The sequence below is a fragment of the Panonychus citri genome, unplaced genomic scaffold, assembly GCF_014898815.1.
Source record: "Panonychus citri isolate SS breed McGregor unplaced genomic scaffold, ASM1489881v1 Contig00104, whole genome shotgun sequence".
In the NCBI taxonomy this organism is placed as follows: domain Eukaryota; kingdom Metazoa; phylum Arthropoda; class Arachnida; order Trombidiformes; family Tetranychidae; genus Panonychus; species Panonychus citri.
In genome coordinates, this window is record NW_026515509.1 from 1,369,006 (window position 1) to 1,396,808 (window position 27,803).

At 31.9% G+C, this 27,803-nt stretch overlaps 4 protein-coding genes across 9 annotated transcripts; 3 read left to right on the forward strand and 1 right to left on the reverse strand.

Annotated features, from left to right (window-relative positions):
- Positions 1-427: 427 nt before the first annotated feature.
- LOC128389095 (F-box/LRR-repeat protein 6-like) lies at positions 428-3,434 on the forward strand. The gene is made up of 4 exons (XM_053348611.1): positions 428-567; positions 995-2,210; positions 2,309-2,707; positions 2,784-3,434. Exons 2-4 carry the CDS (start codon positions 1,002-1,004, stop codon positions 3,084-3,086), a joined length of 1,911 nt encoding a protein of 636 aa, XP_053204586.1. The 5' UTR covers positions 428-567; positions 995-1,001; the 3' UTR covers positions 3,087-3,434.
- Positions 3,435-5,792: 2,358 nt separating this feature from the next.
- On the forward strand, positions 5,793-18,668 carry LOC128389096 (diacylglycerol lipase-alpha-like). Of its 6 annotated transcripts, XM_053348616.1 has the most exons (9): positions 5,793-7,338; positions 7,481-7,695; positions 12,222-12,501; positions 13,004-13,033; positions 13,306-13,390; positions 13,470-15,016; positions 15,163-15,186; positions 16,142-17,451; positions 17,522-17,689. In XM_053348616.1, exons 1-9 carry the CDS (start codon positions 7,244-7,246, stop codon positions 17,545-17,547), a joined length of 3,612 nt encoding a protein of 1,203 aa, XP_053204591.1. In that variant the 5' UTR covers positions 5,793-7,243; the 3' UTR covers positions 17,548-17,689. The 6 variants fall into 6 exon arrangements, with proteins under 6 accessions (XP_053204591.1, XP_053204587.1, XP_053204590.1 ...); XM_053348612.1 differs by having other exon boundaries at positions 5,796-7,338; positions 16,142-18,668; XM_053348615.1 differs by having other exon boundaries at positions 5,796-7,338; positions 12,222-12,459; positions 16,142-18,668.
- A 667-nt stretch (positions 18,669-19,335) lies between these two features.
- On the forward strand, positions 19,336-23,752 carry LOC128389097 (coatomer subunit alpha-like). Its single transcript, XM_053348618.1, is given in 3 exon segments — positions 19,336-20,000; positions 20,120-21,252; positions 21,255-23,752. Coding segments are annotated over 3 exon segments (3,741 nt in total). The 5' UTR covers positions 19,336-19,647; the 3' UTR covers positions 23,510-23,752.
- On the reverse strand, positions 23,698-25,891 carry LOC128389098 (tyrosine--tRNA ligase, mitochondrial-like). The gene is made up of 9 exons (XM_053348619.1): positions 25,735-25,891; positions 25,522-25,635; positions 25,119-25,448; positions 24,843-25,050; positions 24,592-24,780; positions 24,350-24,515; positions 24,081-24,272; positions 23,896-24,018; positions 23,698-23,835 (listed from the first exon to the last, which is right to left on the reverse strand). Exons 1-9 carry the CDS (start codon positions 25,749-25,751, stop codon positions 23,801-23,803), a joined length of 1,374 nt encoding a protein of 457 aa, XP_053204594.1. The 5' UTR covers positions 25,752-25,891; the 3' UTR covers positions 23,698-23,800.
- Between the last annotated feature and the right edge of the window lie 1,912 nt (positions 25,892-27,803).

Sequence of the window (27,803 nt, forward strand, 5' to 3'; positions counted from 1 at the left end):
ACAACCAGAGGTCACTAGTGATTCGAAATTTAGTCAATCAGTTGGAAAGAGAATCGGCTGAAAAGAAGTGAGTCGAAAATCGACTGAGGGACATTTTCTTCTTTCTTTTCTCTTTCTTTTTATTTCTTTCGCTTTTTTTCAGCTGAAAGAAAATTAGCAAAATTCGGCTCAGTTTACAGTTTTTTCGATTGATCCATTTGGTAAACTTGATCATAAGGACATGAACAATTTCTACATATTTTCACCCTGATATTAATTATGAGATTTTTAATCATTTCCACTTTGATTAGAGAAAAGAAAAAAATTAAAATGGAAAACTTAAAATTCTTTTAAAATTTAAATCGTAAAAATCGATTGAAATTTGCGATTTTGATGTTCGATTTTCTCCGATTTTCTTATATTCGAATCGAATAAAAAATATCAATAAGCTAAAGTATCGATCGAGTATTGAGACAATCGTTCATTGAATGAAGTTCATTCATTGGGTTGATGACAGCAAACATCAAACTGATTGTCTCTTAATTTGTTTTAATCATAATTTGGTTTAAATCCATTCTTCAAATTGAGGTAAGTCTTTTACTCCATTTAATTGTTGCAATTAATGTGGAAAATGTTTCTCTTGTTATCTATTGATTGGGTTTGGTTGAAGAGATTTTCTATTCTTTTCTTTTCTAAAATGACATAAGAGTAAAAATCTTTCTTTTTATAGGTCTCTTGTTATTTTCTATTATTTTTTATTACTTTTACATTTTAATATATTAATAGTTAGAATGATGATGTTTAATTTTATTGATTTGAAAATTGTTCTTTCAAAACAAGAGTTAATGTTAGAGTTTGAAAAATTTAACTGTCGAAAAATTTTGGTGTTAATTGGATTATTTTTACTCGTTCTTACTTTTGATGACTTTTCTTTTACTTTCATGGTTTTCTTTTGATATTTATTTTTTCTTACTCTTTTTTATTGTCTTTTTTTAATATATTTGTCATCGATAAGAATCACAATGGGTGAATCGAGAGTTTTGTTTTCTCTTGGTGGTGAATTATGGCCTGAAGAAGATGATGACGATCAATCATGGGAAGATAAATCTTGTAAAAGTGATAAAGGTAAACAAGTTAAAGGAAAAGGCGAAGAGGAAGGTCAGTTAGCTGGTAATCACCATCATCATCATTCTCATCGTCATCATTGGAGAAAAAACTCAAAGAGTAAAACAGAAAAACAACAACCTTTACCACCTGAGCCACCGCCAGTTTCCATTGGTACAGAAAAACTCACATCACCAGAAAAAGATGCATCTACAGAAGAACCGCCAACAAGTAAATTAGGACAAGAAGTGCCAATAAAAGATGAAAGGATTCTACTGAAAATGAAGAAGATTAAAAAACGTTCAGGAGATGAAGATTATTACGATTACCAAATTACTGACCAAAAAGAAGATGATGACAAGAGACCATCTAAAAAGAAGAAGGAGGTTGACGAGGCTGCTAAATTACCGAATAACGTTGGTAATACTAATTGTAGCTCTACAACTACCAATAATTCAACTGGCGATTCTGTCTCAGTAAAATCAAGCCAATTAATTTTGAAAGATTTTTTTGAAACCGTTGATGAATCAAATCAAGTACAAACAATCTTACCCAATGAGATTTTGGTCAAAATATTTGAGTTTGTTGTACAAGATGAATCAAAAGTGATGATTAATCTTCTTAATTTATGTCGTGTTTGTGAAACTTGGAGACAAATTATTTTATCATCACCCAAATTGTGGAGATCAGTTGATCTAAGTGAATTCAATAAGAAACCAAGTGAAACCGAGTTAGCACAACTTTCATCTCTTCTCGTCAACACAAGTTACCTTAATTTTACTGGTTGGGAATATTCATTGACCCTTCCCTGTCTTGCTCGTATTTTAACAACTTGTGGTAAATCATTGACCAGTATCGTTCTGAGAGGTTGTTACACTGTTGATGGAGCCTTTCTTGATCTTCTCTCCGATGAGTGCCCATTATTGGCAGAGATTGACCTTTCCCGAACTTCTCCATCAGATCAAACCATCAAAAAAGGTCGAAACTGCAATAAGGTCAAAAAAACATCTTATCCTTTATTTCCTTCGTTCCAAAATTATTTAGCCAAAAATGGTTCCAAATTAAAATCTCTCAACTTATCTGAGAATAAGATAAATGGTTTGACCCATGTTTTCACCGCCATAACTGTGAGAATCTTTTTTTCATATTCAAATTCAATGTTAATTTTAATTCATTCATTGTTGACTAATTTTATTATTCTTCTTCTTCTTTACTCTTCATTTAGAAATATTGTCTTGATCTCAGATCTTTGGATTTATCTAATATACAATCATCATCATCATTTTTACTTCGAGTCGATACCCTACAAGAATCATGTCCAAACCTTCAAATCCTTCGACTTGGTAACATTTTCATTCAACCACCTAAAAGTGGAAACGCTCGCGGTTTTCCTAAATTGGAAGAACTTAGTATTCCGTGCAATAATTCTGACCATGGTTACAGCGAATCTGTAATCAGTAGTTTAACTAAAGACGCTGAGAATCTGAAGCTTCTCGATATTCGCGGTTCACCTCGAGTTACAGCCAGTTGCATAATTAAAATTTCAGCCTGGAATCTGCAACATTTGGCAATCGATAACTGTAGTACAATTTTCTCCACTGGTTTGGAAAATATAATTAACAAGGTGGGTTGATATTTTTCTTTGCTTATCTCCATCATCATAATCACAATCTAATTGAAAATGTAATTTACTTTGACAGTGGAAACACAGCTTAATCGAGTTGGATATATCGCACAATCTTCATCAAGAAGGTATTTCCGATGCATTGGAAGCTCTTTCAAGTGTAGAGAACTGTCCACTTACCGCAATCACCCTTCGTGGATCATCAGTTCTCTTTAATTCAATTGAAAAACTTCTGAGAAACTGTAAAAATTTGAGACTAATCGACCTTCAATCATGTCGTGCGTTACCTCGCGGCACAAAACGCGTTTTTGTTGGCGAAGAGGTTGTTGCATTTCGCAATGACATTATCAATGGTCGATACAAAGATTTTGATCAATAGTACAAAATGTTATCACAACCTCGTTCTTTATCATAATATATATTATATATACCCACCTATTCACCTAACAATTAACCATGGAAATCAAATTATTCATCAACCATGGATTATTTCTGTGTTTTAACAATAATCATCATTTTATGATTTGTTGACAACAAAACCATTTTAACAATAATTTAACAAAATCAACAATTTGAAATAATGATAAATATAATATTATATAGAAAGCATTTAATTGAAATAAAAACACAGTGCAAGGATTGACAAAATTTTACAATTAAAACAAAACAATATCCAATTTTGTTGATCGTTTTGATTAACCTGATTGGAAATTAAATCCCAATCAAATGAGTCATCTAATTGTTTCACTTTTTATCCATTGATAGTTTTTTTTAATGATAACATCCAGTCGATATTAATGGTAATTGATTGAGATCTTTTGTCTTTTCTTTTGTAATTAACATTGATTACAATTAATCTCAAATGACAGATTAATTAACTTGAAGTATTAACATTAAAGATAAATCAAAATTCATCTGTAAAAGCAAAAGGATAAATTGAACCTAGAATTTGATCCATAATAACAAATGGTGAGTGTTAATTGAGTTGAATTAGAATTAATATAAGAATTATGATTAACTAAACAATCAAATGTCATCCAATTAATTAATCAACAATTAACTTTCTCATTTCAGACTTGCTTTCTCTCTGTATTGGTAACAAACAATGGGAACATTTAACTGTCTCGGTGATGCGATTCAAGCCTGAATTGATTGAACATTTCTTGGTGAATACAACAGCTGATGGTCATCTCTTTGCTTCAACATGATTCCATAGCCAATGGCCAGTATAATCATGACCAGGTAGATTATAAACATGGACGGATTAAAAGCAATTGGAGCAAAAAGTGATATCATATTGAGAAAGAGGCAAATTGTTGCATAGGAATAAAGACAACGACGGTTCTCCTTAATTGCTCCAATTACACCCAACATATGGAGTCCAATGAACATAATTAAGGTGAACATAACCAGGCCAAGTGGTAATCGAGTTGAATAACGGGTGATAACTGTCCCATTAACGGTCAACGGTTCGATATCCTTATAATAACCATCTTCATATAAAGAGAAACCAAAGACAACCAATCTTTGGATTATCCTTCCGACATTGAAGACAACCAAACACAATTTAGCCGTGAAATAGGCATGGGCTGTGTCACTCATTCTCACAGTTAATTTAATTGTTTACCAACGATCAAAAATTAACTAATCACTACAATCGAATATGAAAAGACAATCAAAACTTTACCATTAATCTGTTTGTTTACAATTCGAAGAGCCAAAAAATCCCCCAATCATTACCATAGATTTTTTTTTTCATCTTCTATGAGTCTGACTGTTCCTAATTCTGATGATTTGTTGGTCAAATGTCAGTTAATCATTTCGATTAATTGTTACAATCAAATGTCCTTGGAGTGTTACAGTGGCAATCAATTAATTGCAATGTGAAATTTGATTCTTTCCCAATTATTATCAACATCTAATTGGCACATTAATTGTCTTGATTATCAGAATTCTCAATCCAATCAACAGTAGCTCAATGAGCTTTAAATAGTTGAATTTAATTTATTGTTGATTATTGATTATCGGTTTAATTGTTTACCTTTACTGTCTGACAATTAAATCAATAAAAATACAAGGAAATAGCAATACAATTGATTAACATACAAAAAGACCATTAATTTGATTAGTTTATCAAGATCATTTTAATTCTTGATAATTTACATAATTAAATTAAAAATATTGCCAAGTTGATTGTGAGGTTTGATTAATCAACAATTACAATTTAAGATTCTTATTTGAATTGATCATCTCCAGATGATTTTATCAATAATCAAGTAATGAAGAGCAATTTACCTTGACTGCGATTGTGATTACCAATTAAGACACTTGAATTTGATTAACAATCAAATAAGATTAACACTTAAAACTTTTGGAATTATAAATTGTTACCTGTTAACCTTGAGATGATTAGAAACAACAATTAACTTTTAAAGCATCAACACCAATGGTCAACATTAAACAAGAAAAGCAAAACAAAAAGTCACTGATTGTTGTTGACACGCAATCAAATCAACGAAACAAAGTAATCAACAGCAATTTAGATTAACTAAACATCGAACAACTCGGAACAATTAACAATTCTAATCAAATCAATCATATTTTAATCGAAATTATAATCTAAAAGTGACAATTAACTAGAAAGAATCACAAAGAAAACCAGATCATTTTCTTTTCGAAACTTTTTCATCAAAATTTGTTTCGATTTTTGTTCGTTCTCATATAAGGTTAATTGATTAATCTGACAATTATTAAAAATTAATCACGATAATTGGAGTAATCCAATAATCCATAGCAAGGAACAAATAACAAAAAATGAGATCACTTTTCGACTCCAATTCGAGGGTCAAAGGTTAACCCAAATGATGAGATTCTCTTTGCGCATAAACCCGAACATGACCAATGGATTTTTCGTATAACAACAAAGGTCTAGATTTCCATCTTCTCTCTTTCCTTTCTTTGAGAATCATCATCATCATTGCCATCGTCATCTTCCTCATCTTTTAGTGTATCATCAAGAGGGAGAAAGAGAGAGAGAGAGAGAGAGAGAGAGAGAGAGAGAGAGAGAGAGAGAGACCTCAGAATGAGTAACACCTCAACATCTCTAAAATGTAGACAATCATTTTCATCATTTCTCTTGAACAGCATTTGTGATAAAATCGTTTTCTAGTCATTCTCATTTCTATTCACCATCATTAACCATCAACATTGAAAGTGTTCATTAGCTAAACAATTAACTGTAATTTTGTTTTTCTTTTCCTCTGTTAATCTCCAACCGGTAGATTATCCCAAATGGAAAACAAATCTCGCCTTTAAACCTTTCAAATTGCATTTTCTTACTTTATTTTCCTTTGTGTTTGTTATTGTTTATTTTTTCATTTTCTAATTTCTAATTAATTCACCATTTAACTGTGGATAATTTATCATCATCTTAATGATATCCATCGTTTAATTATTCTCTTGATTGTTTTTCCAATTGCGAAATAATCGAATCTCTGTTTTTCTCATTCTAATTGTGGAAATATTTTCTATTCTCCTGAGTGATAATTAGCAACCATTTTCTCCAATTTATAATTACAATTTGTGATTTATTGCGTATTCGTAATGGCGAAATATCCTCAACAATTTAAATTAAATTCCAATTTAAAACTGCAAATGAAGAGAAAAGTGTTCACCTTCACTCGATTATTTTAATATCTTCTTCGTCTTCATCATCTTCTTCATCTGTTGTTGTTGTTATTGAATCTTCTTCTTCTCTCTCTCATCATTTTCTTCACTTGTCTAATTTTCTCTATTCAATTTAATCATCACTGATTCTCTCAAGTCAATCAATCATCAATCGGATTCTTTTTCTACGAGAGAGAGAGAAAGAAAATAATAAAAATATTCTTTTTTTTTGTTCCATCAACAGATAATCTTTTCTGATTTTCTGCTTCACCCTGATAATCATGTTGTTCATCAGAAAACAATCATCTTCAAATACTAACCAACATCATCTTCTCAAAGCATCTTATGGTTTCATCAAATTACATTCATTCTAAGTGATTATCTAAATTTCAGTTATCTAAGTTACTTTAATCTCTAATCTGTAATCTTCATCCTCATCTTAATCTTTGCTTCTCAATATAATCTCAACATCAATTTTCCTCGTGTATTCTTATGGTTACTACTAATCCAAGATCTTTACTTGATGGGTTAATCGATGAACCAGATTCGATAGAGAAACTTAAATATCCTCAACTCTTTTATATTGATCAGTTTAAATGGAATCAATTCTATCAAACATATGATGATGATACAATTTCTATTGATATTAATCATCATTGAGCAGAGATAACATCGAGAATCAGCTCCTCAATCAAGTGTTTCCTTCTCTCTCTCTCTCTCTCTTTTCATTATTTTTTTTTCTATTCTAAAATTGTGTCTCATCAAAATGTGTAAATAATTTACTTCAGTTACTATTTTATTGATAGTGAATATTTTTCATATATGTGATGCCGGTGAATGTTATTAATCACCTGAGAAATAATCAACTAAATGCCAGGTATCATTGTGTTCAAAAGACGTTGGAGTATTGGCTCTGATGATCTAATTGTACCTGCACTTATCCTGTTCACTGTTCATATTGTCTGGTGAGTATTTATCATGAACCATCATGGAAACAGTTAAATCATCGTCAATTGTCATGCTAATTTTACAACAATACATTGGAAACAAATCAAACTGATTACAAATTAATTTTCTTTTTCTTCTTCTTTTTCTTTCTTTAATTAGGTTAATTGTTCTTTCATTGATTCTGGTATCCGGAGAGAAAAGAGAATGGCGTTTACAATGTATGATCGATTTACACGAACATATTATCGGCTATGCCATCATCCTAATCGGCTGTCTAATTGTCGAGCTCTTTATTGCTTGGGTCAGTTCAAGAGGAACCATTTTGGATACCGAACCTCGATCATCAATGCAGTACCTTCTCTATGTAAGATTAGGTAAGTTAATATCATCTAATTGTCGATTAATTCAGCTGATTCAGTTCATTCAGTTCATCTCAACCATTAATGTTTCCCCTTTATCATCATCAAAATCATATTCAACTCTGGTTTCATTTTCACCGTTATCATGTAACAACTTATTCAATTCCCGGTCTTTTGATTCACAATCATCTTTTCTGGTGCTGTCATAACAATCAAGGTGTATTACAGTTAAATCATGTCTCATGGTTGACTGTTGATCGATCTCATGAATTTCTCTTTCTTCAGATTTTTTCTTCTCTCCCTGTGTTTACTTTGTTACACCAAGAAGAAGATATAAAAAGAAATGTTCACATCTCATTTACTTTATTCTCTGTGTCTCTCTGGTTATTTTCCAAGTTTTAAATTACAGTCTCAAGTTGAGATTATCTTTTTTTTCAGACCATTCAGATGTATGAGGGAGGAAGATGATGATGAGAAAAAAGAAGAGCAAAATTAGTGAAGTGCTAATGAACCACCATCATCATCATCATCTACCTGAGTTTTCAAGGTTGATTGTTTTTACTTTCAGCTCTTCCTGATTCCGTGTTAACTTTTAAACTACTGAGCCTTTCAATGTGAACTTTCAGTTACCTTTTTTTTTGTTTACCTTTAGAACCTAAAATATAAGGTTACCTTTAAATCATCAGATCAATGACATAACGTGTAGATCAGCAATTAGTTGATTATTATTACAATACAAATGTATTTACAAATTGGTTTATATTGAAATGAGGAAATTAATTGTTTGAATTAAATTGCTCATTATAATTGATGTGCCTCGTTGGTTAGCTTAATGATTTGATCAGTTGCAATCAAATTAACTTTCTAACAATTTATATAATTTTTTTTTTCTTCTCATCAAGATTGATATGTTTATACATATTAGTTGATTTATCTTTGATAATTTTTATCATTTCAATTACTTAGTGATTGTTGATTGAAAAACTAATATTTTGTTGCTTTGGTAATCATGTTTTCATCATAATTTGATTTCCTCTTCCGTTTTTGTTTTGTTCAATACATTGATTTACTTTCATAAATTAATAAAAAAAATAAAGGATTAAATGAAAGGGGAAAAAAATTAACTGTAATTGGTTATTAATTTTGACCCAATTCTTAATCTTTAAGCTGTTGAAGTAGAAAACTAATCTAATTTAAATCCTAATTGCCTCAACACCCAATTTAAAGGTGACATGATAATAACCCTAATCAAATGTTTATCCTGAAACAAATGACAATCAGTTTGATTACAAAGTCAACAGTTATGATGATTAGTTAACATGTTTTGATTAAAATGATAGCGATTAACAAAGTAAATTATATGCAAAATGTATGATAATTGCTGTTGTTATAACCTCTCATCCACCTCATCATCTTCCCCATGGATGCTCATTGTGCCTTAGAATTGAACTTATATATATCACAGGAAGATGAGGAAGATGAGGAAGATGAAGATGATGAAGTAATCTCTTTCTTTCTTTTTATCTCTCATTTGAAAAGTTCTTTAGTTTCAGATTATTCATTGTACCATGAAAATGTTCATGTAATCTAAACATCTTTACCATCGACTGGAAACTCAAATATTTTACATTTTTCCCTTTTCTTTACCCACCATCACCAGAGTTTCTCACACAGAATCCATCATGTTACTCAGAATAATTCTTAATGTAATAATCTACATAGAATTATAAATATTGCTCAAAATGTTGGAAAAATACTCAACTTGCACTTTTATTCATATTTAACTTGATTCTTTTTCTTCCTCTGTGTGTTTTTCATCATCATCATCATCATCAGGGGTTCTTATCCACTTTCTCAGCATTTATATATCATGAAATTTCATTTCCTTGAATCTTTACATCACATGATACGATTGTGAATTTTTTTCTTCTTCCTTTCCTTTCCTAACATAATAAAAGATTCAATAATTGTCCAAAATTTCAAACCCGGAAATTTGGGTGGAAACAGAGATAGAAAAAAGGTCAAATGTCACTTGGAATTGAGTCTGTGTATCAACATCGTTATTTTTATTATTATTATTGATGTTATTGTTATTTGTATTATATAATCAAGGAAACACTTGACTGAATCTCTTGTATCAATTGTTCATCATGGTGAAACTGAATCAAATGAACAACAGGAAAAAAAACAACTCAATTTTGTTGATTCAGTTTATATCAATGAACATCATATGATATTAGCATAATCAACAAATACTATTAGCATCTTAAACATGATAATCAATGAAGTCCAATCAAGTAAAATTAACATTTCCATTAGTCTCAAAGCATTTATCAATTAATATCATCTATTACCAACTTTGATTACCCATCTTACATTTAAATTGCTTGATTGCTCACTAATCAATTAATCTTAAATCTTAACTGTGTTAATTAATCATGATACAAAATGAAAATCAGTCAACATGAATTGATTGTGATTCTTAATTGATCAAAATTCACATGAACATACTGATTATTTTAAATGATTTTATTATTATCATGAAAAATTCAATGGTAATTATCATTGAATTTCTGTTACCTTTTCCTTTGCCATCAGAATGAGAATAATTAATTTCCTAACTAATCAGTTGTTAATCATGAAGTTGATTTAATAATAATAAACTTCTTGATATATATTCATCTTGTTGATGATGATACGATTTGATTTAAACAAACTTGAAAGTGTAATTGTTTAGATTGTGATTGTGATTGTGTATAAATGATTAATGATTTGCTAATTGGTTCATTTTTATTCCAATGAGCAAATGATTATAATAATTAATTGTGTTAATATTAAATGAAGGACGAAATGTTCAAACTCGAGATGTTGATTATCATTGAAACTCCTCCTCATCCTCCCACCTCATCAATTGTTAAACTTGATTGTAAATTGAAATTGGTGGAAAACAAAGTAATCAAATTAAATTATCACGATGAAGAAACTTTTTATTTGCTCACAAATTTAATGCAAGATTGATCATGTTTAAAACTAAATTACAATTGAATTGCAACAATCAGTTAACAAGGAAAATACAAATTGTAACCTTATCATTTTGTCTCAAACTTATCATACTATCCAAAGTTCAGTGGAAAATAAAAAATAAATCAAAGAGAAAGAGAGAAAAACAAAGAAGAAAAAAAGAACTGAATAACTTGATGAACTTTTCTCCATGTTATCTACATGATTCTGTCGAAAAGAATCACTAACAACATTGGAACAATTTTTTCTCTTTTTTATTCTCTATTATTATTATTTTCTTTATTTTGTCTAATATATTTTGTTCAGAATTCTTTTCCTTTTTTTTTCATCTATTCTCAGCATTCTCGTCCTTATTTCTTTTACCATTATTGTTATCATGTCTCCAGGGAACCCCATGAGTTGATTACATCAAATTGAATCTTCCTGAGTTAAATAGCCTCTGATATTAGACAGGAACCAATGAATATAATGATTGAAATTTTCAGGAGATATGAGATTGACAATGGAAGAGTATAAGTAACTAGGAATAAGGTGTAAGGATGATAAAGATGAGAATCGAGCTGAATACCAAAGGTTTCATGAGAATCCCCTGATTCTCAATGTAACTCATGACAAAGAACAAGAAAAAAGGTTAACAACTCCTATTGGAATTAAATTTCCATCCCAATTGTAGATCAACCATTCAATTAAATTGATTCTGATTAATATTAATCATCACCAATTTAACCTTAATTTTGTTCATTAACTTTAACTACACTTTACGATTTTTCTTGCTAATACATTTGATCATATTGATTAAGAATTGAGCTCTCTTACTATTTGCCATCTAATCAATTTAATCAACAAAATTTCAATAGTTAACTAATTGCTAATGATCACTTATTCAGTTAATTGTCTCATCATAATTGAACTGTTATCCATTAAACGTTCATGATTTATTGTTCAAGTGTCAACTTTTGATTCTGTTTTCATGATTATCTGACAATCTCATTTAATATTTTTCCTTTTATATTGATTACCATGAATATTAAGGTGAATACTCAACTTTTTCCCCCTTTTATCATAATATCAACATGATGAGTCTTTGCTATTCATTTCCAGAATTTTCAGAAATTCCCTGTACTCTGAATATAATATTTTCCCATGAAAACTTTTTCCTCCATTGATTATAAAGTCAATTCTAATCAATCTTATGTTAAATCATATTGAAAGTTTATTCATCTTACTTTTTTTTATCCTCATCCTCATCATTTTTTCCCCTCTCATCTTTCATGATAGTAACTATTTTATATTCACCATGATTTCATTGATATAATAACAGATAAAATTGTCAATATATTGACATTTACATTGTTACTCGTCAATCTTAAACTATTTGATGTATCAGACAAAATCAATGGAACCATTTTGATTTATTGAGTTGAACCATTTTAATTATTGAGAAAAATTTTCCAATTTTCTATTCATATTAATCAATCATTGTTGTTAATTGTTACCTTCTTTGTTTACCTTTTCATCAGGGATTCTGGTGATTGAAATTTTCTGGCTCATCATGGGAATCTACTGGATTAGACAGCACTATGATTCCTGTACACCAGGATTTCCCAGAGATGCCATTCTAGTTATCATCATATGCAATTTTTGTATAATTGCTTCAGTTTTTATCACAATTTGGTGCACCTTTGATACTGCTGGACGTTCATGGGTCAAGATGCAACGATATCAGAATAGCCTCAAGGATGGACAAAGCAAATACAGGTACAAGAGATCGGGTAACTCTCATCGTAATTGGCGTCACAGGTTTGTCTCTGTTGATTCATTAATTAGTTGGTTAACCAATTAACTTTGATAAGTTAATATCAAACATCACAATCAACACAATCTCGCACTCATCTTAATCTTGTTTCATAATGATCAATTAATATAATGAATGACAGAGTCAATTAATTTTCAATGTGTCAATTGCATGATCATGTATCCTTTTTTTTTGTTTTTACATGTTTCTTGTTAATTGTGATTAACTAATTGTAATTTAGATTAACCACAAATTATCCTCATTGTTAATATAATCAGTTTTTGTTTTCATCAATCTTTTCACTTGATGAAAACTTGTTGCCAGTTACAATGCAACTATGCATGTGTTTTACAATTAGTTTAATTACAATTAACTTTAACTTTTTTTTCTCTTAATTTGCTTAATTTAATTTGATTCTTTTTTTATTATTTTCTTTTTTTTTCCTCATCATTTTTTCATTGGAAATCATTGTTTTCAAATTTGATTTGTATCTTAATAATTTGCCAGGCAAACTCCTGAGCTTTTAGATCTGAAAAGGTATTTTATTTTTATTTTGATTTAATTGTCACAATCAATTTTTAATTTATCACTTTTCCATACATTTATTACTATAAATTGATAATCTAAATGGTGATTATAGTAAATTGATTGTCCACTGGTTGTGATTGGCAACACATGATAACCAAATCAACTTGATAATGTTGAAAATTGGTTAGACTTTAATTTATAATTGAAATCAAATTGGTTCATCATTTTTTTTTCATGGAAAATCAGTTTTCTAATTGTTGATTAATTGTTGATTGTTACAGGAAAGCGATGAGACAATATCAGGATAGTTGGAATCGTCGGTGTGAATTATTATTTTGTTGCCTTGGTAAATCTGATAGGCGTCAGGTGAGAATGAGCAATTTACCTGATTGTTGAACAATTGGATTAACTGATTGTTTTTCTTTCTTTTTGTCATAAAATTTAGAATTCTTTTACAGAAATTGCCAAATTATTATCAGAATTTTTTCGTGATTTGGACGTGGTGCCTTCCGATGTGATCGCAGGTCTCATATTGACTCGACGACAGCAGAAAAATCAAAGTTCATTGGTTGTTCGTGAAGAAGCCAATAAAACTTATCAATTCCTTTCCGGGTTACCCATAAGTCCGGAAACGCGATTCTTGGATGTGACCCACTATGCGGTTGTCCAAGACATTAGAACACTAATACATTATCTTCATTATGCCATAGCGATTTACGGTTGGCCCATTTATCTGATGGAAAACAAAGCGTTCGGATGTTTTCAGCTTTGTCCTTATTTAAGATGTTCAACTTGCTTTTCATCACCAAATTCATCCTCATCCTCATCATGTTTCAATCCCTTTTGTTGCTGTCCACTACTAAATCGTTCAACGTCAACGGTAACTGTAACTACTACGACAACAACAACGGTCACCAATCAAATTGAACGTAAATTATCAGCCTCATCGACAAGTCCTCGTCCCTCAACAACTTCACCCATTTCTGAGCCCATGATATTGGGTGATAATTGTTGTGGATGTAATTATGCTGCTCTCCAAAAGATTTGTCAAACTCATAATTTTGAAATAATTTACGCAACTTATCATGTTGAAATCGCTGAGCCGCCGTTTTTTGTGGCCCTTGACTATGATAAACGGACCATTGTTGTTACCATTCGAGGTACTCTCTCCCTACAAGATGTGATCACTGACCTGAACGCTGAAGGTGACCTATTACCGACCAATCCTGTTCGTGATAATTGGCTTGGGCACAAGGGGATGGTCGAAGCGGCTGTTTATATTAAGAAAAAGTTGACCGATGAAAAAATTTTGGAACAAGCGTTGACCCATAATCCCTGTAAAGGAACTCATAATTATTCACTAGTCCTTGTTGGCCATTCCTTGGGTGCGGGTACTGCGGCCATTCTGGCCATTCTACTTAAAGAAACTTATCCCGATCTAGTCTGTTACGCTTTCTCCCCGCCCGGTGGGCTACTCTCTTTACCCGCCGTTGAATATACTAAACATTTCATCACCTCAGTGGTTTTGGGCAAAGATGTTGTTCCAAGATTAGGATTACATCAAATGGAAACATTAAGATTTGATCTAATTAACGTAATCAAACAATCAAAAGACCCAAAATGGAAAACAATTGGAATGGGTTTCTGTTGTTGTACACTTGCAACGGAAACGGAAACACTCAATTCCAAGGTAACAACGACTTCCCCTGATGGTGTTAACAATCAAATTAAAGATGATGGCAGTGGTTTTGTTATCAAGAAAAGTGTTAAACCTTCAAATAGTTTAGTCGGTGTTGGTCAAGATTTAATTTCTCATGATGGTAAAAGTAAAATTAATACAATTAATTGTGATGATATAACATCAATCACAGGAGGAGAAAAGGAGTTATCAGCTCATCCAGATGATTCCTCGATCGCTTTAACTGTTCATCAACCTCTTTACCCTCCGGGTAAAATAATTCATATCGTTCGTAATCATCCAGCAAAAGAAGAGTAAGTTGATTGTTGATTAATCATAGAAAACTTTGATTGTTATTTGTGTTTATTAATATGTTGAATCATTATTATTAATGATCTTTTCATCCTCGTCATCATCATCATCCTCATCTAATTATATGTTTTCTTGTCTTCATCTTCAGTGCTTCCAAAAACAACAATTGGAGGTAAGAAATTAATCATTTACGATTTAGTGTTTTTCGTAATCAAATTAACCATTTATACAAATGAAACTTTGATTGTTGTTGTTGATGTGATCAAAGTGCAAAATAATCAAACTTTTAATGATTTAATAAATCAACAAATCTCATTAGAAATGAAAACTTTACGATTAAGATTACCTTAATTGTATTGATTAATTAATACTTATTGTTGTTTCTACAACGATTAAATGATTAATTAATTTCGATAATTAACTTGTGATTAACCAAGTTAGTATCGTTAATTGTTAATTGCAAAGTAATCAACTCAATTTGTTGTATTAATAGTTTGTTAAACCAACAATTGAATGATTGAAAGAGATTAATCATAATCAGTTAATCAATTAAAAAATTATTTTTAGAATTTTTAATGTTTTCGATTTTCAGATGAGTAACCAAGCCGGGATTGAACCTACGTCATCGTGAATTAGAGTCCAAGACACTAACCTCTCGGCCAGTTGCTAAGGGAATATTTTATTTTGATTATGTCACCTATTGATTTGACTCTTTTTTCCATTAACTAATGTTGGTCAATTAAATTTGTCCATATAAAATAGTTTGAACCAATAGATGGCGTAACAAAATATTCCCTTAGCAAGGTTTTACTGTATTAGTTATTTAAATTTCAATAATAATAAATATTAGATAAAATCATCACAATCATATTTAGGTTTCATCTTTAACAATTAAATTTAATCATTCAATGCCCGGAGGGTAAAAATCACCATGAAAAATTGATATAGTTATTATTATGATATATGAATCAAGAAATGAGCTTATCATTGCTAATAATTGACTCTTTAAATTGTTTAATCGCTGATTGTCGCCCTTAAATTGTTTACCCATGAGTAATGATTTTAATGTTTATGATTTAATTTCGATATGTTGATCATTAATTGTGTTTATTTTTTTTTTGTTCCAGAAAATTTGTCGGTAAAAAGGATTCAGTTTATCAAGCATTGTGGGTGGATAATACTGAATATGATCAGATAATTATCTCACCAGTCATGATACAAGATCATATGCCTGATAAAGTTCTGGAAGCATTGGAGAAACTGTTAATCACCACTGGTCCACCAAAGCCGACCCGCCGTTTAACGGCAAATAATATTGACCATATATCACGTCCATTGATGACCTACCCAAGTGGGACAATTACACCCGATTCATTAGACCGAACTCCATCTCATAGAGTTGTATTGGAAACATCGTTCACCGATTTACAACCGGTGGGTTTGGACCTTGATGAGCCCAGATATATGCCCTCCTATTCTTGTTCAATCCTTGGTTCAACTGGTCGGTTCACCTCACGACCTCCGACCCTGTTAACTGCCCTACGGAAAAGTCGTAAAGTTGATCTGATTCGAGATGATTGGATTGGAATGGCTCCTTTAGCTACTCCTGAAGCCTTCAGTGAATCTTCAAGTATCTCTTCTCGAAGTGCCTGTATCAAGGGTGGAAATGGTATTAATAGTATCGGTGGAGTGGGTGAAAGGTCAACTATTGATGGTAGAATTAATCTCAATGTCAGTTCATTGAAATCTTATTCTGTTCTTGAGCAAATTGATCAAACTTCTTATTACTTGTCGATTAAACCTTCAGCTTCTTCTGGTGGTCAAACTAATTCAACCAATGGTGAAGAGATTAATTCACGAGGAGATGATTATGAAGAGGAAGAAGAGGAAGAGGTTAAAGGTGATAGAAGAGAAGGTGAAAATAGACGATTAATTGTTTCACCGGGAACATCGAATGTTTCAAGTAATAATTATCAATCCTCTTTAACTGAATATCAACCGTCAACTTCACCCACTTCACCACAATTAACATCACCGATTTACATTCCATCACCGACAGGAAGTGGACTTGATTTAGATCCAAATGCTTTATTTGATTCGCTAATTGCTAAATATGATAATCGTAATAAACATGATGAAATTGAAAGTGGATGTGGATCATCAACCAATGGATTCAATTTAGATCGTGAAGGTTGTTCATCTGGAGCATCATTTAAATCAATCGATACCACCAATGGTCAACTTAATGATCTTAACCACTCGGAAGGAGGTGGAGGAAGAGGTGGAAATATTATCAGAGAAGAGGAAACGGAAGATGATGAAGTGGAAATTGATCTGGATGGTCGTCGAATCTCATCTCGAGCAAGTCTTCTTAGTGGAATCAGAGAGCATCGGATTAACATTGGAGAGAATGACAATTCAACCTATTCGACTTCGAGTAATTATTGTCACAGTTTGAGTAGCATGTCGGACTCTCAGTCATCTAATGAAAATCTACCACCCCTTAGGCGATCACACGAAGAGATTAATTTAAATTGTCTTGAAGATGATGTTCAAGTTTTCCGTCAAGAAATCAGGACTCACCCGACAACGGCCTCGCTACGAGCTAGTGATCACCCTGACCTTTCACCCAAATCTCGGTTACTCTTTCAAAAGTTAAAAGTAATTGAATCATCAGCTGATGAATTACCTGCCTGTGATGCCTTCCAAGCTTAATTACTGTCTCATCATCAAATTACTGCATTTAATTTAATTCCTGAACCATTTTTTTTATATTAAGAATCAATAATGTTAATTGTATCACTAATCACTGATCATATTTGTCACTCAAGACAAGAACCAACAATCAGGACCAAAAACAACAGAAATCAAAATTTAACCGATGAAAAGCAAAAATCGTTTACCTTAAAACTGATCCAATGAAGTGAACAACAATTAACCAAATTAATCAGTTAAATTAGTGATTAATTTAACTGGAAAAGCTCAAAAACCAAATGTTTCTGATTATCTTCATAATCAATAGCTGGATTAACTCTCGTCCAACAACAATTTAACAACCATGATAACTTCAAAGTCATGATACAGTTTAAAATTCAATTGTTAATCAATGAACACAATTAATTACAATTAAGTCTCTAGTCCCTGAAATTATGCTCACTTTCACCTTCTCAACTCTGTTCTTATCTTGTTAATTAACAATTAACTAATTGAATCATCATCATGATCAGTTATCAATTCCATTGATTATAATCATCATCATGTAAAAATTTAATTGTTTACAATTTTTGCTTCCTAACCAATTGAAAAGTGATTGATAAATTAACCAATTTTTTTGTGATCAATTATCAATGATAATTAACTAATTACTTCACTTTCAATGGAGATTAATGAAGAGTCAACAATTGATAATTATCACTCTGGCAGCATTTTAATTTGGCAAACTGTTAATCAACTTTTTCAACAATTAACCAGCATAATTAATTTTTCTTGTTCCAATCATCTGATCAACTCAATTACCTCCCTTCCGATTGTAATCAACAAATAAATTATATATTTTTATGAACTCCTGAAAAAAAATCCTCCATCCATTGACACCTAATTTCATAACAATTAACTGTATCATCTTAATCATTAATAAAGTTTATATTCAAACAATTACTAAATTGAGTAAACTTTTCAGTCAGTAACAAAGAAAAGTTTAATTGTAACAAAGATATTAAATTAGATATTGAAACTTCATCGCCATCAAAAATCATCTAAATTGTTTGAAAAAATCATCTAATCATCTTATTGATTGTACTTGCGTGGTTAATGATATGAACCAAATCAATTTAATGATTTAAAAATGAAAGATCAATAATTTTTCTAGTTTTATATTATTCATATTCTTGATTCAACTCCAAACAACAATAGTTATTACATTTTGAAATTTTCGCAATCATTATAACCTTTTTTACATATTTGTTTAAATGTTATATAATTACAATCAGTGATTAGAATTGTTAATTAAAAGGATAATCAACAATCATCATGAGTTTACCAATATCTTTATTTTTGCTGCAATCAACTCGAGTTCATGATCAACGATTTCACCTCAAGGTAATTACCCAATACCCAAAGAAGATCAGAATGATTGGTATTCCTTTCATAACAAAATATTGGAAAAATCTAGAAAATCTAACTAAACATAATCATATGAATAATCTAAAAGAAGAATTAAAATTTAATTGCTAATTAAATTTCGAAAAAAAATTCAGCCGAATTTTAGTTGAGAATCGAAAAACTAGATGGCGCAGAAAAAGAACACGTAATGACACGTTATTGACTCTCTGGTTTGTCTGTTGTCATCTTAATTTTTGTTTCTTTTAATCACAATTTATTTAATTAATTGTTCTTTCCGATTGTTATTTCCATTAATTGGAGCAGTAGATTACTGTTGAACGTTTATCTATAAGTTAATTACCATTTGTGACATTTTTAGGAAAGGAACAGTTCGTTGAGAGAAATTGTTTTTTTTTCTTTACCATATTTATAGTTGTTTTCACTTCTCTCTCTTTACACTTTGGCCTCTTCTTTAATTTAATTGGAGAGAAACCAAGATTGACCTTTTTTCTTTTATAATTTTTCCCTATTTATGCTCTTTGTTTTGACCAAATCTGCTGAAAAGCTTCCTCTAAATAAGGAGAGGCATATGGCACCTTTAATCAAATTTGAAACTCAATCGGCTCGAGTTAAAGGTTTATCATTCCATCACAAACGACCATGGATTCTTGCTGCTCTTCACAATGGTGTTATTCAACTCTGGGATTACCGAGTTAGCACTTTAATTGATAAATTTGATGAACATGAAGGACCAGTCCGAGGTATTTGTTTCCATAGTCAACAGCCTTTATTTGTCTCTGGTGGTGATGATTACAAAATAAAGGTTTGGAATTACAAGACAAGGCGGTGTCTCTTCACTCTTCTTGGTCATTTGGATTACATTAGGTTAGTATTGATTGGGGAAATCAAGAATAATCTATAAATTCACTTATACCCTTCCTCTGTCTTTAATTGGGCTATTCACTTACATATTTTTTTCTTGTCTCTTTGGTTTTTTTTAATAGAACAACTTTCTTCCATCATGAGTATCCATGGATTCTTAGTGCCTCGGATGATCAAACAATCCGTATTTGGAATTGGCAGTCACGTACCTGTATCTCTGTTTTAACAGGTCACAATCACTATGTAATGTGTGCTCAATTTCATCCTACTGAGGATCTTGTTGTTTCAGCTTCACTTGACCAAACTGTCCGTGTTTGGGATATTTCAGGATTGAGAAAGAAAAATGTTGCTCCAGGACCGGGAGGCCTTGATGAATCAATGAAAGGTCCAGGTCATACTGATCTTTTCGGTCAGTCAGATGCTATTGTTAAACATGTTCTAGAAGGACATGAGAGAGGTGTTAATTGGGCTACTTTCCATCCAACATTACCTTTAATTGTTTCCGGTGCTGATGATAGAGTCCTCAGAATTTGGCGTATTAATGATACTAAAGGATGGGAAGTTGATACTTGTAGATCTCATTACAATAATGTTTCTTGTGTCGTTTTCCATGCAAAAGCTGACCTGATTGTGTCCAATTCAGAGGATAAAAGTTTAAGAATATGGGATTTAAACAAGCGAACCTTATTACACACCTACCGAAGGGAACACGATCGTTTCTGGATTATCGCCACTCACCCAACACAAAATCTTCTAGCCGCTGGTCATGATAGTGGCATGTTCTTATTTAAAACAGCTAAAGAGAGACCGGCTTACACTTTGCATGGCAATTTCTTGTATTATGTGAAAGATCTTTACCTTCGTCGTCTCGATTTTACAACATTCAAAGATATTCCCATCTTGAAGCTTCGACCAACTCAACGAGGTCGACTCTCTACTCTCTCTTACAATCCCGCCGAAAACGCTATGTTGGTATCGAGTCAAGGAGCACAAATTGAACATTCTTATCATGATCTTTACATTTTACCCAAAGACATTGATCCAAATAATGTAGTAATGGGAGAGTGTAAAAGGTTTGCTGGAACATCAGCTTATTGGGTTGCTCGTAATCGATTCGCAGTTCTAGATGTTCATAAAAATGTTTGCATTAAGAACATGGAAAATCAAGTGGTCAAGAAACTCACATTGGTCACTGCAACCGATGATATCTTTTTCTCTGGAACTGGAACAGTTTTGATCAAAACAGCAAATGATATTTCCTTTACGATGTCCAGCAAAGTCGAGCCATCGCAACAGCCAAAGTGACCGGAGTTAAACATGTTGTCTGGAATGCTGATATGTCATATGTAGCTCTATTATCGCGTAATTCAGTAATCATTGTTAATCGTAAATTTGACAATCAATGTTCAATCAATGAGACTACACCGGTTAAAAGTGGCACTTGGGATGATTCTGGTGTTTTCATTTATACCACCGCCAATCATATTAAATATGCTCTCATTAATGGTGATCATGGTATCATTCGTACTCTTGATTTGCCAATTTATCTAACTAAAGTTAAGGATAACTCTGTTTACTGTTTAAGTCGTGAATGTGTTTCCAAAAAGTTATCCATTGATTCAACCGAATTCCGTTTCAAGTTGGCATTAGTTAATCGCCATTACGATGAAGTTCTTCATATGGTTCGAACAAGTAAATTAATTGGTCAATCAATTATCGCCTACCTTCAGAAGAAAGGTTATCCGGAAGTTGCCTTACACTTTGTTAAAGATGAAAAGACTCGATTTGCCTTGGCACTTGAATGTGGTAATATTGAGATCGCAACTGAGGCTGCACGTAAATTGGACGATAAAACATGTTGGGAGAAATTAGCTGAATCTGCTCTTCTTCAGGGTAATCATCAAGTGGTCGAAATGGCTTATCAGAGGATCAAAAATTTCGACAAACTCGCTTTTCTCTATTTGATTACCGGTAACCTGGAAAAGCTTCGGAAAATGATGAAAATTGCCGAGATTCGTAAAGATTCATCGGCACAATTTCAAATTGCTCTTTTCCTTGGTGATGTTCAAGAAAGAGTCAAAATGATTAAAAATTGTGGTCAAGCTTCACTTGCCTATTTGTGTGCTGCTACCCATGGATTAACTGACCAGGCTGATGAGATTGCTCGTAATTTGAAAAATAGTCAACAATTACCTAAACCCGATCCAAATGCTGACCTGTTACAACCTCCAGTTCCAATTGAACATTGTGAAGATAACTGGCCACTCTTAACGGTTTCCAAAGGTTTCTTTGAAGGTGCAATGGCCGCTACCAAGGGTAAAGCGGGTAACTTGACATCTCCGGTTGACATAAATGAAGATGATGTTATTGGTGCAGGTTGGGGAGATGATGATGATTTGATGTTGGATGAAAGTGGTGATGGTAAACCAGCCGAGGAAAAATTAGACCTAGAAGAAGGTGACGCTGGTTGGGATGTGGAAGATACAGATTTAGAATTACCCGATGTTGAACCCGGTGAAGAATCTAAAAGTGGTGATAGTTATTTTGTCGCACCCACTCATGGTGTCCCATTAACCCAATCCTGGTTAAACAATTCGAAACTTGCAATCGATCACATCTCCGCTGGATCATTTGAAACTGCTTTCAGATTGTTAAATGATCAAATAGGAGCAGTTAACTTTGAACCATTGAAACAATCAGTTGTAACCTTTTACACTCGATCACGAACCGCATATTCTGGACTTTGTTATTTAACCTCAATGTACAATTACCCTCAGCGTAATTGGAGAGATGCCGGAGCCAAAGGAGGTTTACCAATTCTTCCCGTAAAACTTGCCGACCTTTTCCAACGTCTTCAAGCGGCCTATTCACTGACCCATGCAGGTAAATTTGTGGATGCGATTGAGAAATTCCGATCAATTTTATTACAAATCACATTTTTAGTAGTTGAAGGTGATCAAGAAATCAGTGAGGCTAAACAGTTATTAGAAATATGTAAAGAGTATGTTCTTGGATTACAACTTGAAACTGAACGAAAAGCAATGGCCAAGGAGACATTAGATCAACAGAAACGATCTTGTGAAATGGCCGCTTACTTTACCCACAGTAAATTACAGCCTGTTCACACCATATTGACCCTTCGGACAGCAGCCAATCTATTTTTTAAATTGAAAAATTACAAAACCGCTGCATCGTTTGCTAAAAGGTTACTTGAATTGGGACCCAAGCCTGATGTTGCCGCTCAGGTTAAAAAGTTATTACAATTAGCGGAGAAAAATCCAAATGATGAATACCGTCTAGAATACGATGAACATAATCCCTTCGTTATCTGTGGCTACTCTTATAAACCAATTTATCGAGGTAAACCGGAAGTAAAGTGTCCCTTCTGTAGTGCTTCCTATTTACCTGAATTTAAGGGTAAATTATGCAAAATTTGTACCATCTCAGCAATCGATAGACAAGCAACCGGATTGAGAATATCATTACAAGGAGGAGGTCGAACTGGTTATTAGGTTATTAATAATAATATATAATTACAATTAAAAACAATTATTATTCATTTACTATTATATTGCTAAATCAACAAAGAGAGACCAATAAACAAAACCTAAATACAAATCAATACATTTAAAAACAAGAAGAAAAAAAAAGTCAAATCATTAAACAACTTTGTCTATGATTTGTATCAACGTTTTTACAATTTGTCTGTTCCCTTGTAATTAAACTTTAATTAAACAATTAAGATTATTTACAAATTGTCATTTGCTTAAATTAAATATGAAAAACTAATTTAATGATGAAATTTAGAGCCAACGAATGAGATAAACTCGATTGGTACCTGAATGTAAGTTAAAAAATAGTTTAGATCAAGATGATTAGAGTTAATTGTTTGACTTACCTATTCTAATTGCTGTTAAATTGTTTGATAGAATATCATTATTGTCAAATAAGTGACCAGGATTGGTAACTTTCTTACTATTTATAAAAATACCTCCTTTTTCAATTGTTGTCATCGCCAATTCTGTGATTGATTAGAATTAGATTGTAATTATGATTACAATTAGATGGTCACTTTTTAATTACCTTCATTTTGAAAACATTTAGCCTTGTTAATTAGCTCAATTAAAGTTGTTACTTCAGGAATTAATTCGTGGTGAATCAAACAGTTTGAACCAAATACTTGATATAAATCATCATCAGTTAATTGTCCAAGTGCTGACCATTCACCATGTAAAAGGGCTTTGATTGTACTTTTGGCTTGATTCAAACCAGATTCTGTTTCAAATGAAATATGAAAAGTTATTCAATTAGATTTTGGATTAAATTGTTAACAAACTTGATGATTACTTTACCTCCATGGATTAACAATGTTAAACTATCGGCTAATTTTTCATGAGCGTATAAATCTTGCTGATTTTTTAAACTTTTCTGAATAATTTTCTCAATTTCATTTTCATCATAGAAAGTAAAATATTGAAGAAACTTTCTCACTTGATTGTGTGGTAATTTAAGGATAGTCTGTAATTAAGGAGAGAAATAAGAGTTGCATAAATTGTCATTTCGATTTGGTTGATTGTTCACAATTAAGACTTACTTTATACAGAGAATATGGAGAATTGATAAATCTATCGAGAAACAAGGATTTTCCTTCAGTTTTGCCCATTTTTTTACCATCTTTGTCCAGGAGAAGAGGAACAAATAGCCCGAAGGCTTCTTGATTACGAGAATTACGGATAAGTGAAAATCCAGCTTCGATATTATGAGTTTGATCTATTCCACCAATCTGCCGAAAATTAGTTCCAACAGTTAGTACATTTTAGAATTCGTGAGTTTTTTTTGTCTTACTTGAAATCGACAATCATGTTTATCAAACAATCTAAGCCAATCATATCCTTGGATAACTTGATAAGTAAATTGTGAGAATGTTAAATTTTTTGATCGATCCTCAACGAAACTTTTCCGGGCCAAATTTCTAACTTTGATTGCTGATCCGATCTCTGATAGAAAGTCCAACAATTTAATATCTTTATACCAATTTGAATTGTGTACGATTCTGTTTGATAAAAGGTGATACTTTGAGTTCAATGGAAACTTAAAGTTATTGATTGATTAAATGCTCACATTGGTTCATGAATTGATTCTGAATGATGAGGTTTCCAAAAGTATTTCAAGTGATTTGCGAAAATGAAAGACAATGAAGATGATATTCTGGAAGCATTGGAATCAATTGTTTTTCTATCAATTGTTTCACGTTCCTTTAATTTACCACTTGGATCACCAATTGTAGCGGTCGAATCACCAATTAAGCAAATCACTCGATGTCCATGTCTAACTGCATGAAGCATCGTCATGATGACCATTAGATTACCAATATGAAGACTAGGGCCTGTTGGGTCGATTCCAGTGTAAATTGTTTGCTTGGTTTCAAAAAGCTTCTTAATTTCTGACAATCTATTGAGAAGTAAATAAAAAATAAACGAAATTAAAGTCAACAATTGTAACAGTAACCCGAAAAACTATTTACTTATTCTGAGGTAACCAGTCCTTAATCAATTGTTTCTCCTCCAGAAGAGTTATAAACTTGTTAGAGACCATTCGAGATGAGATTGTCAATGAATGACAATTAATCAAAATGTTACTATTGATTAGATTAGATGAGAAAAGAAAAATTTAATTACAAAAACAAGAAGTAAACAAAACAGATCACAAAGAAAATATGATTTCATTTTTTACTTACCGTCTGATTTTAAACATTATGATTGAGCAATTTAGTTAATAACTAATCACTTTGATAAATTGATACAAAAATTGGAGCAATTAAAGAGGCACAAACTAAATTAATTAAACATTTCCAATCACATGTTGAGATAATTTAATCAGTCGATTAACCAAAGAAACCGAAATCGATTAGTTCCCTTAGATCCATTCGATAGATGATTGAACTTTAAGATCGATTAGAAATGTAAGAGTAAAAAGAAAGAGAAAGATGGAAACAAATTAATCCGATCCATGAGAAAATCGATCTTCAACAATTTTATTCGAAAAAAGTAAAGAAAAAAAAATTGATTAAGAAAAAAATTCTAAACTATTTAAGTTACATAAAAATAGATCATAATATTTTTGAATATTATAATATTTTCTATTTGTTCATTTAAAGTTAATTATCTGTGTTGATTAAAATTTCTCTCATTATAACTTGGATTTAATTCTAATTCTTTTTACATTTTCGTTCGATAATTAAACTTGGCGCTTTTTTCTATCTAAATATCGATAATTCATTTTATCGATACTTGGATGAGTCCGAGTTATTGAATCTGATTTAAAGACTTTTAGATTATTGTTTACATTTAATTTAATCTGTTTGGTTATTTATTTGATTAATTTGTGTGTTTAATTTTGATCTTTTGTTGTCTAGTGACATGAAAGAACATAGGAAACATCCACCCGCCCTTGGATATCCTGGTGAAAGTGGTAGTCAGGTTCAAGTTGATCGACATGGTAACATCCGAGTTTCTTTAAGGGAGAAAGAGAAACGGAAAGCATTAGTCCGTAAAACTGAATGGGAGAGTCATGTTAGTGGACCTAAACCTGTGGATGATCGAGATTCTAAACGTTTCAAGGTTCAAAGAGATAAGGAAAGAGAAAGAACCAGACGTTTGAGAGAAGAAGAAAGATTAAGGGCAATTGAAGCCGCTCGAGAAAGAGATAGAAGGTTGGAGATGAAAAAATTGGAAAAAGAAAAACTCATGAGACATCGGATTGTGGAAAGAGATCGAGTTGCTCGTGTTAAAAGAGTACATGAAATTAGTAGAGATCTAACTCCTGTTCGAAGTCCAATTAGAAGTCCTAAATCATGTTCAAGTCGCTCTCAAGGAGAGATTCGAGCTCGAACACCTTCTCAAAGTCCGCCCAGGTCTAAACTTAGAAGTATTGTCCGAAGTGCACCGAAAAGTCCAACACCTGTGTTGCAATTACAATCAAAAAGTTCACCAATGTTAATTGACCAAAAATCAAATGAACCCATTGATCTGTTAAAATCTAATTCAACTGTTCCATGTGATTCTGTTGGCTCTCCTGATGGAACCTCAATGTTTGACAATTGTGAATCTAAAAGTGAACCAACAATAGCTCCAGTTGAGGATATGTCACCAATAAGTAATAGCAGTAGTTTAGGAGATATTGATGTTATGGAGGCAAATCTTACACCTGATAAAAGCTCATTAATTGATGATGATGCCAAAGAAAGTGTTAAACAAAGTGAAGACATTGTTTCAGATGAAAATTTCAGCGATTGGAGTGAAGATGAGGACGAAATGTTAAACAAACCATCAGACAAAAGTAGTCCAATTTGTAGTATGGAAATGCCATCGGAAGAATCAATTAATGCACCTCCTTCTGATTCCACAGAAAAATCCTCATCACTATTGAAAGAGATTGATAGGATTCCCTCAATCGAACCTTCATCTTCATCAATGAAACCCTCGACCGCTGATAGTATTTCAATTGAATCACAAGATGCTTGTTCTTCCCTTCAAGATGACGCCTTAGAATCAATTAGTGACGATGAATGTGATGCCATAATTGGTAAAGGAGAAATTCAAGAATCAAATTTAAATGAAGAAACAAGTAAACCAAAAGCCTCACCATTGGATCAAGAAGCAATTGAAGATTTAGACATTGACTGGTCGAACCTCATTAAACAGCCCAAACCTTCAGCTCCCGAATCGGGTTCAGATTCTGCTAGACGACGAATGTTACCCGGAAACATTTTATCGCGAATTGGATTTTCTCATCAATATGCTGGTC